At 37.3% G+C, this 15341-nt stretch overlaps 1 protein-coding gene across 3 annotated transcripts in view; it reads right to left on the bottom strand.

The window, feature by feature from the left end:
* The window catches only part of UBE3A (ubiquitin protein ligase E3A), a 92632-nt gene that overhangs the window by 43187 nt on the left and 34104 nt on the right, over nt 1–15341 (bottom strand). For all 3 annotated transcript variants that reach the window (XM_029237093.1, XM_029237095.1, XM_029237094.1), the window contains one exon: nt 15234–15278. In XM_029237093.1, the coding sequence (XP_029092926.1) occupies nt 15234–15278 (45 nt within the window). The remainder of the gene's footprint in view (nt 1–15233; nt 15279–15341) is intronic.

The following is a 15341-nucleotide window of genomic DNA, read 5'->3' as shown; positions in this document are numbered from 1 at the left end:
ACCAGACAGAAAATCACTTGGGAAACAGAGGACTTGAACATCATAACAGACCAAATGGACCTAACAGACAAATAAATGACACTCCACACAACAACAGCAGAATCTACATTTTCTCAGTTGCACATAAAACATTTTCCAGGAAAGAGCACGAGTCTTAACAAAATTTAAGAAGACGGAGATCATACCAAGTATCTTTCCCAACAACAATGGAATGAAGTTCAAAATCAAAATCAAAAGGAAAACTTGAATATCCACAAATTTATGGAAATTAAACAACACAGTCTTGAACAACCAATGGGTCAAAGAAGAAATCAGAAGAAAAATTAGAAAATATCTTGAGACAAACAACAATGAAACACAACATACCAAAATGTATGGGATGCAGCAGAAGCAGTACTGGAGAAGTTTATAGTGGTAAACAGCCACATTAAAAAAGAAAAAAGACCTCGAATCAACAACTAACTTTAGACCTCAAGGAACCAGAAAAACAGACTAACTCAGAAGAAAGGAAACAAAGATTACAGAGAAATGAAATAGAGCACAGACAAATGAAAAAATAATCAATGACAGTAAGAGTTGTTTTTGGAGAATTTCAAGAAAATCAACAAATCATTTGCCAGACCAAGAAAAAAGAGAAATGACTCAAATAACAAAATCAGAAATGAAAGAAGATAAATTATAATTGATGCCACAAAAATAAAAAGAATCATAAGAGACTACTAACAAGTATACACCAACAAATTGAATAACCTAGGAAAAAAATGAATATATTTCTACAAAAGCCCAGGATAAGACAGCTTCACTGGAGAATTCTACCAAAGATTTAAAGAAGAATTAACACCAATCCTTCTCAAACTCTTCCCAAAAAATGAAGAGAAGGATACATACACTTCCAAACTTACCTATGAGGCCAGCATTACCCTGATACTGAAATAAGACAGAACTACGAGACAAGAAAAATACAGGCCAATATCCCTGATGAATATGGATGCAAAAATCAATAAATTACTAGCAAGTAGAATTTGACAACATCTGAAAAGGATTATACACCATTGCCAGGCGGGATTTATTCCTGGAATGTAAGGATGCTTCATCATATGAAAATCAATCAATGTCATACACCAAATTACCAAACTGAAGGACAAAAATAACAAGATCATCTCAACTGATGCAGAAAAAGCATTTGACAAACACCCTTTCATAACAAAAAGTCAAACTAGACACAAAAGGAAATTATCTCAACATAATAAAGCATATAAGCAAAGCCCACAGTCAATATTATACCCAATGGTGTAAAACTGAAAACCTTCCCTCTAACATCAGGAACAAAGGAAGGATGCACACTCTCACCGTTTCTTTTCAACACAGTACTGGCAATCCTAGTCAGAGCATTCAGGCAAGAAAAACAAATGAAGGCATCCAAATAGGAAAGGAAGAAACAAAATTATCTTTGTTCACAGATGACATGAATATGCAGGAAACCATAAAGATCCCACACAAAAAAATGTTAGAATAAATGAATTCAGTAAAGTTGCAGGATACAAAAATCAACTTGCAAAAATAAGTTGTGCTTCTATAAACGAAAAATGAACAATCTGAAAAGGAAATTAAGAAAATATTCCCATTTGCAACAGCATCAAAAATAAAATACTTACGAACAGACTTACCCAAGGAGGCCAAAGACTTTTACAGTGAAACTGACAAAAAATTTCTGAAAGAAGCTAAAGACACAAACAAATGGAAAGACAGCCTGTGTTCATGGACTCAAAGACTTAGTTAATGTTGTTAAAAGGTCCATACTACCCAAAGCAATCTACAGATTCAATTCAATCCCTATTGAAATCCCAATGGCATTTTCTCAGAAACAGAAAAAGAAATCCTAAAATTCATATGGAATCTCAAAGGACCCCAAATAGCAAAACTAATCTTGAGAAAGAAAAACAATGCCAGAGGCCTCACAATTCCTGATTTCAAAACATCTTTACAAAGCTACAGTAATTAAAACAGTATGGTACTGGTATAAAGATAAGTCATACAGACCAATGGAACACAACAGAGAATACAGAAATAAACTCTTACACATACGGTCAAATGATCTTCAACAAAGGTGCCATGGGTACACATGCGGAAGAACAGTCTCTTCAACAAATGGTGCTGAGAAAACTGAATATCCTCAAGCAAAGAATGAAGTTGGACCCTTAACTTATACTATACAATATATAAGTTAATTCAAGATGGATTAAAGACCTAAATATATGACCTGAAACTATGAAACTCCTAGAAGAAAACATAGTGGGATAGTTTCAGGACACTGGATTTGGGTAATGAATTCTTTGATATGACACCAAAAGCATACGCAATGAAAGCAAAAATAGCCAAATGGGACTATATCAAACTTAAAAATAAGAAATATCAAAGGAAACAATCAATAGAGTGAAAAGGCAACCGATGGAATACAATCTATTCAATCTTCTGGGCTCAACAGTCTATGTCAGGAGTACAGGAACCAGAGGGTTGAGGCTGGAAGATAGCAGAGGGGCCAAGGAACATCTCTTAAAGACAAGGAAGGACAGATGGGATGAGAGAAAGCAAGTAAGAAAGCACACAAAGTCTGCAACCAGAGGTGGGTGTTTTAATGAAAGGTTTCAGGGGTAAAACAGTTCAGACTTACCTGCCTATGGGAATGGGAAGGAGCAGGAAGCAGAGGTGAAGGTTTTTGAAGATAAAATGGGTGGGGAACTGAGATGTTGTTAGAGGTTACCCATGTAAACAAAGACAGCAGGGGATCTGCAGCAGAGTACAAAAGTATGAGTTCTTCAAAGACTGAGAAAGGCCTGGGAGATAACTAGATAATGAAGAGAGAAGATGACACAGCCAGAAAAGCACAGCCTCAAAGGAACAGGGATTCTTATACTGAGAAAATAACTGAAACAGTCCAGAAGCATTAGTGGAAAAAACGAGTAACAGTGTGTAGGAAACAAAGTCAAGGCTTACAGCACCCTGTATCCAGTAATGTAGAGACTGTTCTCACCAAGTCACCACTTTTCACTCCTTATTTTACTTAACCTTGCTGAGAAATGTAGGTCTTTTGGAAATTGTTGACTGTGGGCTTTCAGGACACTATTTCCTGATTTCCTCCTTTCTCTCTGGCTGTTCTTCAGATACTTCCCTTCCTAATCTAGAAATGCTTATTATACTCCCCAGGGACCAGCCATTAGACACTTTTTCTTTTGTATTTCTCTTCGGACAGTTTCATCTTTCAAGGCTTTAGAAACACCTGATGACTTCCAAATGTCTCCTTCAGTATAGTTCAAACTCTGCTTGAGAAACTAGTACTATTCCAGCTCCTATGGCTATTTCTATATGGGCTCTTTCTTCAAGGAACTTACTGTTTAAAGGGGAAAAAAGCCAGAAGATTTTAACATCATAGGGACTCAAGAGGTATGGCAATATAAAGAGAGGCAATTTAACCAAGATGAATCACAAAGGATGACTAGGAACTGACAACACAAAGGGTGGGAAGACCGGTTCTGATAAGAGGGAAATGAGTGAGTGAAGGCAGAAGAGCCTAAGAACATGGTCTTATGACAACTGGAAGCAGTTCAACAGTAAAAAGTTCAAAGAAGGACTCAAAAAATATGAAGAGGCAGGGAGAAGCCACATTATGGGAGACTTTATAAGATATGATAAGAAATTCAGATTTTAGCCAGCAGAGGAGTAATCTTACAAAGGCTAATAACTTTCTCCACATAAAAATTCATGCACATATACTCCATCTGGCAAAAAGTTTCAGAATGTTCACACACTATTCATAAACCACTAGATAAGAACACTTGCAGCAGGAGTCACTAAAGGGTTTTAAGCAGGTCAGTGACTAAGTCAAATCTGCCTTTATGATAATTCCATTTTCTAAACTGGGACCAAAGTTGGCAAAACTGGAGACAGGCAATCGAGTTAAGTGATGACTACTATTATAGACCAGGCAAAAAATGAAGAAGTAGCAGGAAAGAAGAGGAAACTGATGCAAGAAACATTTAAAAGATGCAGTATGTAGGGGCAAATGAGTTGGAACAGCTAATACCTAGGTTTCTAAGATGGACACCTGGGTAGAAGGTAGCGCTACAAGCTGAAATGATAACAATAAACATTCATTAACATACAGTGAGTGGTTTTTGTAAATTATGTCCTTTAATCTTCACAAATTATCCTAGGAGCGAGGATTGTAAACTATTCCCACTAACATTTCTTAAACTTTTTTTAAGGACACGTAAGATATAATGAATAAAATACAAAATTCACACTGATTCTAAAAACTGCTTCATTGGAGTACTTCAACAAAACAGCAGAATTTTGCTCATTCTGCCTTCTGAGAAGACTCAGTCAGAGGCAGTTCATCTATTCATCCATTCCTACCATGAACCAGAAGCATGTTTCCTTGTATTCAAAACAGAATATATAGGTTTCTACAATGCTTTGTGGTAGGAAAGTGGACAGACTATGACTCATGTCACTTCTATGCCTAACACCTTTCATTAGTTCCCATGTCTATCAGGAGAAAACCAGGGACTTTTCAGTAGTGCCAAGGCCTTTCACTAAATGGTTCTAGCTTTCTAATTCCAACTACATTTTTCACCACTTCTCTCGTCTCGTAACTCTGTATTCCAGCATAACAGTTCAGAGGATTTGTTCTGCTGTCTTCCTTGGCTCCAGGTCTTAAAAAAGTTTTTCTTCCTGCCTAGAATACTATGATCTCAATATTTATAACTAATCATCCTCAAAGATTCAGCTTAGCTATCATTTCCAGGATCACGACTGCTGCTCCCACAGTAACCTGTACCTACTCTCAGTACACCTTATAATAACTGCCTATTAATTACATGGTAAGCTCCCTGAGACACATGATCCGATAATTTATATATTAATAAATTAATAAATAACCCAGTGAATTTCAGAGCCTCAATGAGGAGTCTTCAATTTCTCTCCTGATATTGTCTAGATAACAGTGTCAATTAACTCTATCTTTTTCTAGTACTTAACCATAAAGGGAAACAGATGTCAGGATACCTCCCAGTTTCTTAGGTATATCAGACGCACACAAAAGAATATGCAAAGGCTCAGTCTGAAGAAGAACGTGCTATCAGAACCCATAGGAGAGAAACCTGAAAACAGAAGAGCTATCTTTATTTGGTTGAAGAGATTTGTATCTTTTACTTCAGAATGTATTTCAAGATGTTACTTAATCCATAAATGTTTTTATACACATGTAAGTATATTTGAGTTGAAAGTCGTATAGAAATATTTTCTCCCACTCCACATTGAAAACAGCATCCAAGCTATATCTCAACTTCTGATTTCTGGTTCCACAAGTAAGGAGCTAGGAAATCACTTCTCCAATCCAATAACAAGTAAAAAGCTAAAGAGACTAAAAAATCCACAACTCTTCTTGAATCCCTAAGGGAGGGAGAACATAAACTGCAAACTGTTGTCCCTAATACTGAAGAGACAAACACAGTTTTACTGAAGCAGAGATCCACAAGCAGGAATCTGTGACAGGACATGAGACTGAGCATAGGTAAGTCGAGAGTTAAAAACTCTAGGGGGGCCCAGTCACAGGGGAGCCCCCACAGTTCTTATGAGACTTACCCCAAGAAGCTCAAGCAGGTTCTCAAAGCAAGTACTGGGGATAATCCTCTCATGCTTCCAGCAGGGATAGGAGGAAAGGAACCATTTTGAGACACACCAGAGCCCTCTATTCTTCTAGGCCTGTCCTCAAGCAAACTAGTTTACCAGAGCCTACCCTGATGGGATATTATCAAATGCTTCCTTTCCCCTTATATCTCACTATCACATTACTAAAGCCCTATTTATAGCAATTCCTTCACTTGGGAGATCATGTCCAGCTATTAAGAAAAAATTACAAAGCATACTAAAAGGCAAAAAACACTATTTGTAACCACAGAGCAAGCATAAGAACTAGAAATGGCAGGGATGTTGGAATTAACACACCAGAAATTTAAACCAACTAAAGGCTAGTTAATATACAACTTACTAGTTTTAATGAATAAAGTGGACAGCATGTAGGAACAGATGAACAATGTAAACAGAGAGATGGATATCCTAAGAAAAACTAAAACAAACAAACCTAGAGATCAAAAACATTGAAACAGAATTCAAAAATGTCTTTTATGGGCTTAATAGTAGACTGGAAACAACTTTTCTCAGTAGACTGAGAAAAGACTCTCTGAACTTGAAGATATATCAATACAATCACCAAAAACTGAAAAGCAAACAGAGCAAAGACTAACAAACACAAAACTGACTATCTAAGGACTGTGGGACAACTATAAAAAGTGTAGCATACACATACAGGGGATACCAGAAAAAGAAAAGACCATCAGAAATACTTGAAACAATGACTGAGAATGTCCCCAAATTAATATCAGACACCAAACAACAGATCCAGGAAGCTCAGAAAACACCAAGCAGGATAAATGTCCCCCAAAAAACCCTACACTTAGGCATATCATTTTCAGACTACAGATAATCAAAGGTAAAGAAAAAATTCTGAAAGAAGCCAGAGGAGGGAAACTCCTTACCTACAGAAGATCAAAAATAAGAATTACATCTGACTTCTCCTCAGAAACTATGAAAGGAGAGTGAAATGAAATATATAGAGTATTAAGGGGAAAAAAAGAAAGAAAAAAAACACCAACTTAGGGCTTCCCTGGTGGCGCAGTGGTTGAGAGTCCGCCTGCCGATGCAGGGGACGCGGGTTCGTGCCCCGGTCTGGGAAGATCCCACATGCTGTGGAGCGGTTAGGCCATGTAGGCCCGTGAGCCATGGCCACTGAGCCTGTGTGTCCGGAGCCTGTGCTCCGCAATGGGAGAGGGCACAAGAGTGAGAGGCCTGCGTACCTCAAAAAAAAAAAACAAAAAAACACCAACTTAGAATTCTGTACCCTGTGAAATTCTTCTTCAAAAGTGAGGAAGAAATAAAGACTCAGATAGATAAAAATTCAGGGAATTTGTTGTCAGTAGACCAGCCTTCTTGTTAAAAGAAGTTCTCTAGAGAGAAGGAAAATGATACAGGATCAGAACCTCAAATTTACATAAAGAAGGAAGAGCACTGAGAAAGAAATAAGTGGAAAGTAAAGTAAAACCTTTTATTTTTCTTTATCTTAACTGACCTATCAGGTAACAGTTTGTTCAAAATAATACCACCATGTATTTGGTTACGAATACTTATGTGTGTGTACATATATGTGTGTGTACATATATGCTCATATATCTGTATATATATGCTTATATATGTATTTATGTGTATGTATGCTATTATCCAAGTGAAATGTATGACAGCAATGATACAAAGAATAGGAGGGAGGAATTAGGGTTATTTTGTTATTACAAGGTACTCACACTCCCTGTAATGTGATACAGCATTATTTGAAAGTGGACTAAGAGTAGATGTAAATGCAAACTCTATGACATCCACTAAAAAAAGTAAAAATGTAGGATAACTGATATGCTAACAAAGGAGAGAAAATGGAATCATATAATATGCTCAAGTAAAAACCACAAAAGGCAGAAAAAGAATAGAAGACAAAAATAGGAACAAAAAACAAGGGCAACAAATAGAAAATAGTAACAAACATGTTAGATATTAAACCAACTGTATCAATAATCAGTTTAAACATTAACGGTCTAAATGCACCAATTAAAAGAGATGTCAGAGTGGATCAAAAAATAAGCCCAACTATATGTTTTCTATACTTCAAATATAAAGACACATATAAATTTTAAAAGATAGAAAAAATATATGCCATGCTAACAATAATCAAAAGAAAGCAGGAGTAGCTATATTAACTTCAGCCAGAGGGCTTCCCTGGTGGCGCAGTGGTTAAGAATCCACCTGCCGATGCAGGGGACACGGGCTCAATCCCTGGTCTGGGAAGATCCCACATGCTGCGGAGCCACTAAGCCCGTGTGCCGCAACTACTGAGCTTGTGCTCTAGAGCCCGCAAGCCACAACTACTGAGCCCGCATACTGCAACTACTGAAGCCCGTGTGCCTAGAGCCTGTGCTCTGCAACAAGAGAAGCCACCACAATGAGAAGCATGTGCACTGCAACGAAAAGCAGCCCCCACTCACCGCAACTAGAGAAAAGACCATGCACAGCAACGAAGACACAATGCAGCCAAAAATAAAATAAAATAAATAATTTCAGCCAGAGCAGATTTCAAAGCAAAGTAGCTATCAGGGTTAAAAAAAGGGCATTACATAATGCGAAATGGGTCAGTTCTCCAAGAAGATATTATAATCCTTCATGTGTATGCACCTAACAACAGAGCATCAAATTACATGAGGCAAAAAGTGATAGAACTGCAAGGAAAAACAGATGAATCCACTACCATAGTTGGAGACTTCAATACCTCTCTATCAGGAATGGGCAGATCTAGCAGGCAGAAAATCATTAAGGACACAGATGACTCAATAGCACCATCAATCAACTGGATATAATAGACATCTCTGGACTACTTCATCCAACAACAGATTACACATTCTTCTCAAACTCACATGGAACATTCACCAAGACAGACCACATTCTGGGCCAAAAAACACACTTTAACACATTTAAAAGAACAGAAATCATACAATGTCTACATTCAGACTACAACGGAATTAAACTAGAAATCAGTAACAGAAATATAACTGGAAAATCTCAAAATATGTGGAGATTAAACAACACATTTCTAAGTAACACAAGTCAAAGAAAAAAATCACAAGAGAAACTAAAAAATATTTTGAAATAAACACAACTCATCAAAATTTGTGAGATGCAGTGAAAGCAGTGCTTTACAGGGGACTCATAACATTAAATGCATTTATTAGGAAAGAAGATCTTAAAAAAAAAAAAATCAATCATCTAAACTCCCACCTTAGTAAACTAGAATAAAGAGCAAATTAAATCCAAAGTAAGCAGAAGAAATAAGAAAAGTTAGAGCAGAAATCAATGAAATTGAAAAAAGGAAATCCACAGAGAAAAACCGAAATCTGGTTCTTTGAAAAGATCAATAATAAAACTGGTAATCCTCTAACCAGGCTAATTAAGGAAAAGAGAAGGCACACAAATTATTAATATCACAAATGAAAGAGGGCACATTGCTACAAATCACATGGACATTAAAAAAACAATAAAGGAGTACTATGAACAATTCTATGCCCACAAATTTGATAACCTAGATGCAATGGACCAATTCCTTGAAAGACACAGTCTGTCAAAACTCACAAGAAACAGACAACCTGAGTAGGCCTATATCTATTAAAGATATTAAATCAATTAAAAAATAACCTTCCAGGGTTTCCCTGGTGGCGCAGTGGTTGAGAGTCCGCTTGCCGATGCAGGGGACGCGGGTTCGTGTCGCGGTCCGGGAAGATCCCACATGCCGCGGAGTGACTGAGCCCGTAAGCCATGGCCGCTGAGCCTGTGCGTCCGGAGCCTGTGCTCCGCAACGGGAGAGGCCACAACAGTGAGAGGCCCGCATAGCGCAAGAAAAATAAATAAAATAACCTTCTAAAACAGAAAGCACCACTACCAGAAGGGTTTAACAAAAATTTAAGGAAGAAACTATACCAATTCTCTACAATCTCTTTCAGAGGACACAAGTTATATCACCATAGTCTACTCTGATAAAAGGCTTACTTCTCCTATGATATAATGCATGTACAGTACTGAGCACTATGGCTTGTCGTATGGTAAGTGCTCAAGAAGATGTTATTACCCAAGTTCTGTAGGCTATGTACATATATCAGTTTATTTATATTTAACTGATCCTAGAATATTCTTCCTACATTTCTACAAGGGAACTGAAAAGGTAGAAATAAACATTTCACATAAATGTCATTTCACTCTTTCACATAATAAATACTTACTACCTCTTGTATGCCCGGCACTCTCATTAGGCTTCCATGCTACTGACAGTATTAAGTGAGCCAGACAACAAAGAAATCAATAGGAAACCAGTCAGATGACATTAAATCCCATGAAGATAAATACAGCACAGGAAGGGGCACAGGGAAGACAGAGCATGACCATTCTTTGAAGAAAGTTGGTCAAGGAAGGCCTCTCTGATAAGGTATCATTTAAGAGCTCTAAAGCAAGTAAGAAAGGAGGCCATGTGGATATCACAGAGAAGGGTCACAGAAAACAGGCACAAGTCTTAAGAACACCAAAACATTAAGGGCAAGAGCATAAAGCCATAGACAAAAATGGTCAAGAGAAAATGGAAAGGTCACAGAAGTGAAAGGAAGTTCATACAGGGCCTTGTAGATCCTTTGATTTTACTCTGAGAGAGACGGGAAGCCTTTGAAAGGTTTTGAGTATAAGCAACATGGTTTAACTTCGATCTTAAAAAAGATCACTCTGGCTGCTACACAGAAAATACCTTGGTAAGGGGTAAGTATGGAAGCAGCAAGACTACTGGGAAACAACTTCATTCTTTTGGTAAATGATGGCTTTAATCAGAGTGGTTGAGGTGGAAATGGTGTTTAAAAAAAAAAAAGTTGTTGAAGTATCAATTAATTTTAAAGGTGGAGTCAATAGGATTTGCTGATGTGAGACAAAGAGAAAACAAGGATGCTTCCAAAACAAAACTTTGGATGAACTGGAAGAAAAAAAGAGTTGCCACTGATTAAAATGGCAAAAAGATTACAAGAGAAGCAGATTTGAGAGGATGAAAATCAAGAGCTCCATTTTGTTTTGGACTTAAGTGTGAGAATCAGGCATCCAATTATTAGATATATACGTCTACAGTTCAGAAGGTAAGTCGGAGTTGGAGATGAAAATATGCAAGTTGTCATAGTATATATGTTAAAGTTCTTACCTAGAGAGAACAGATAATGATGGCCTGAGAACTAGGTCCTTGGTCATTATCCAACATTTAGAAAAAATAGGCTTTCCAAACACTGAACCATAAATCACTTGATACATTTACCCTTGGTTCCACTTACTGTATTAGTTATAGACCTGAAAACATAGCCTAAGTGTTAGAGTTAGGGTTGGGGAGTAACTACCAAAGATAAGAAATCTGAAGTTACTAGAAACTGCTTTGAAATCATTAAGAAAATTAAAGAGTCTAAATTAATATGTGCAAAAAGACTACTACATGGTATATATAAATTTAAACAAAATCCAAGTACATAATACATATATAATTGAATAAAAAGATCTGGGTTATTGTGTTAGTTCTATTTCTAGGCTAAACTATAAATTAGCATGCAGCTCTTAAAAACTTTTACTATGTTTTTCTGCACTCTAGGAAATGGGTGACACTAGGAATTCCTAAAAACAGGCATATTCTTTAATTTTATATAAATTACTATTTTAAATGTACTCAAGGTGTTCCCTAAAGGATGTCAAATGCAAATGCATCTCAAAGTGCTAAAAAAAAAATCATGCTTTAATAAATTTAAGATGTTGCCATTAATAAAACACACTAGCTAATTCTTAGGTAAAAACAAGATTCCTTCATCACCTATTTTGTAAATCAAGACCCACAAGATTAAGGTAGAACAAATCTTACTAAACTACTGCCTGGTTACAATTTCTACAGGTATAGGAATTTGAGAAACTGTATCAACCTCACATTCTTGCCATCCTTGGTTTTTACTACAAAATGCAAGCCTCCATCTTTCCTTTTCCATTCTTTACTCTTGATTCATCCATCTAACCTCCTCCACCAAGATTTCTAGAAATACATTTATGATATAGGCTGTCACCTATCTTCAACTGCTTTATATAATAGCTCCTCAATCTCTTAGCTTTCACTAAAACCTGATTTACCCCCAAAGGCTTTTCTTACGTTGCAATCCTTTTAGGTGAGGGTTCCATAGACAACTCAAACCCCTAAGTGCACCATTTTTATTCTAATTGCTTATATTAAAAATAATGCCCATCCCCCCAAACAAAACAAAGCACAGCACAAACACAACTTATTCTTTGAAACTCATGTTATCTACCTGAAATCCTTCTTCCTTCCCTCTCTGGTCTGGTAAATTATACCCATATACTAAAGGCTCTATTTTTCCCAAGTTATATTGCTGGCATTGTGGCTTCAATGTCTGTGTGCATGATCTATCCCAACACTCTAGCCCCCAAAATATTTGACTTTCTTAACTTGAGGGTCCCTCACCTCCTCTCAATTTCAGCCAATCACCACCTTAGGCTCTGATCATTATCATCTATCTTTGTAAGAGTTTCACTTATACTGAACTATCTCTTTGACCCATCAGGCTTTTTGTAACCAACCCAACCATCTTCACCTGGCATCACAACCTTTCCAACAGTGGCCATCGCCAATGACATATAAGTTCAACTACTCCAATGTTAACACTCTACACACATGCCACTTCCCATATGCTCTAATAGCCAACCCTGAAATACCATGCATCTTCTTCTAGCTATTAAAGAAAAGTCTTTAAACTGCAAGTATGCAGTAAGCTAACCTTAGCTGGCCACTCAGTAGCATGAGGCTCTCAATAATATCTGGTCCACTTCTTCACCCATTTCCCCCAATAACTTTCCAAGTTTTCAGTCTTCTCAAATCCCCTAACCAAACTCCGTGTTCCACGAGAACTACTTGAAAATATTTCTTAAAAAGTTACATAGTCAGGACTTCCCTGGTTGTGCAGTGGTTAAGAATCCTCCTGCTAATGCAGGGGACATGGGTTCAAGCCCTGGTCCAGGAAGATCCCACATGCTGCGAACAACTAAGCCCGTGTGCCACAACTACTGAGCCTGCCCTCTAGAGCCCACAAGCCACAACTACTGAGCCCGCATGCCACAACTACTGAAGCCCACGTGCCTAGAGCCCGTGCTGTGCAACAAGAGAAGCCACCACAATGCAAAGCCCGCGCACCGCAATGAAGAGTAGCCCCTGATCGCCGCAACTAGAGAAAGCCCACAGGCAGCAAACGAAGACCCAACACAGCCATAAATAGATAGATAGATAGATAAATTTATTACAAAAAAAAGTTACAGGGTCACAAAACTACCAAGAAATATCACCTTACTCCCATTAGGATGGCTACTATGAAAAAAACAGATAATTACAAATGTTGATGAGAATGTGGAGAAATTATAACCTTTGTGCATTATTAGGTCAGAATGCTAATTTGGTGCAGCCACTGTAGAAAACAGTACAGAGGTTCCTCAGAAAATTAAAAATAGGACTACCAAATGATCCAGCAATCCCACTTCTGGGTATATACCCAAAAAAATAAAAGCAGGGTCTCAAAGAGCTATTTGTACATTGCAGCATTATTCACAATAGCTAAAACATAAGCAACCTGTGTCCATCAACAGATGAATGGATAAACAAAATACGTTACATACATACAACAGATTATTCAGCCTTAAAAAGGAAGAAAATTCTGACATATGCTACAACAGGGATGAACCCTGACATCATGCTACGTAAGTAAAATAAGCCAATCACAAAAAGACAAATACTGTGGGCGCTCACAGTAAATGAGGTAGAGTCGTTAAAATCATAAAGACAGAAAGTAGAATGGTGGTTGCCAGGGGCTAGGGAGAAGGGTGAATGGGGAGTGATTGTTTAACAGGTACATTTTCAGTTTTGCAAGATGAAAAGAGTTATGCAGATGATGGTGGCAATGACTGCACGACAATATGGATGTACTTAATACCACTAAATTGTATACTTAAAAATAGTAAAGATGGCAAATTTTGTTATGTGCATTCTACCACAAAAATTTTTTTTAAAGGTTACATGGACACATAAATTTGAGAAATACATTTTATAGTCCCTTCTTGGAGATGCACAATGTACATGAGCATTTTAAAGGATTTCCACTGTTTTCAGTAGAGAAATCTGCTGTTAAGTCTGCATGTCCCAAGCTTAATCCACAACCACTTTTTCAAGAAGCACACAGTGGTGTAGCTGACCTAATTTACTAAGAAAATTGACAATTCAGACACAAATGACTTTGACTTCCCCATTCTTACCTACCAATACATTTAACATCACATATCCATTTTTACCTCCTTCTTCTAGTTTCATAAGATCTGGGTCTTTGCTCTTATTCAAGAGAAATCCCTACACCTATATTCTTCATTCCAACCCTTACTATCTTAAAAACCTTGCTTCAACAATTACCACTTCTCATATTATCTTAAACTTCTTATATTCTCACAACTAATCACAGAAGTCTTACCTACTTCACCTTCTATTTTTCTTTCATCCAGAAAACTTTATCTTGAATTCCTAATATACCACTGCCCTTATTTAGGCCCTCATTGACTGAAGCCCTGGTCAACGTACCACCACATGATTTCTCCTCAATCCTGCTTCCCTGTTGGCAAAGTTATTAAAAATATACACCTAACAAGGTTACTACCCCTACTTAGCAAATTCTTTACTGACTCCCAAATACCTATGAGAGACAGGCCAAGGTCCTTTACATAGTATGCAAGCACCTAGTCCTTTCTTAAGTCTCATCTCCTTCAATTTCCTACATTTCAGTCAGTCTATGATCTAAAAATCCTCAACTGCCTACTGTTCCCTACATTCACTATGCTGCTTTGTAACTCTGCTCCTGCTTCTGCCTAGAATGTGCTACCTAACTCCCAGTCACACTTCAAGACTTAACTTAGCCTTTCCTGATCACCCCTATTTCCCTGCCATCTGGATTAGGTCCCTATTGCATCAGGGTACTTGAGTACCCTGGTACTTCTTTATGTTCATGTTCCATCCTGGGTATCCTTCTACCACAATGATTGAAATGATTTGCTTCTGGGTCTTTTACACTGAGTAGACTAAATTTATGTAGGTTAATTTAGCTTAACTAATCTTATGCATCTCTGTATCCACAAAACAGCACCCAATATCTTATACACAGCAGGCGCTTAATAAATGATTGTTAAGCTGAACTCTTCCCCATCTATTTCCCCAAAACTGCTAGGTGAGCAAAAATATGTAAGAATCCAGGGGCATGCAATTATCTATCCAGAAGTAGAAATCTAGTAGCATGTTACCAAGATTTAGAGGTATTTATTTGGTAGGGAAAATATTAGACATGTGTATTCCTATCTTCCAATTTACTTTTTAAAGCATTATACTCTCTTTAACTGGAAATTATTTTCAAATAATGTGATACAATTTAAAGCAATCTAGTGCAACTTAAAAGACACCACAGCCTCAACCAAGTTATACTTACATTCGGCTAGCTTCAATGTCGTCAGACTGAGGTTCTCCTGATGATCTGTAAAATGCAATTCAGTAAAGTTAAGCAAAATATTCCATATTTCAAAAAGGGGCAAACATT

The sequence above is a fragment of the Monodon monoceros genome, unplaced genomic scaffold (genome assembly GCF_005190385.1).
Source record: "Monodon monoceros isolate NGI ecotype Baffin Bay Population unplaced genomic scaffold, NGI_Narwhal_1 Super_Scaffold_21, whole genome shotgun sequence".
Classification (NCBI taxonomy): domain Eukaryota; kingdom Metazoa; phylum Chordata; class Mammalia; order Artiodactyla; family Monodontidae; genus Monodon; species Monodon monoceros.
Note: the sequence above shows the minus strand (reverse complement) of the source record. Positions and strands in the feature narration are given on the sequence as shown.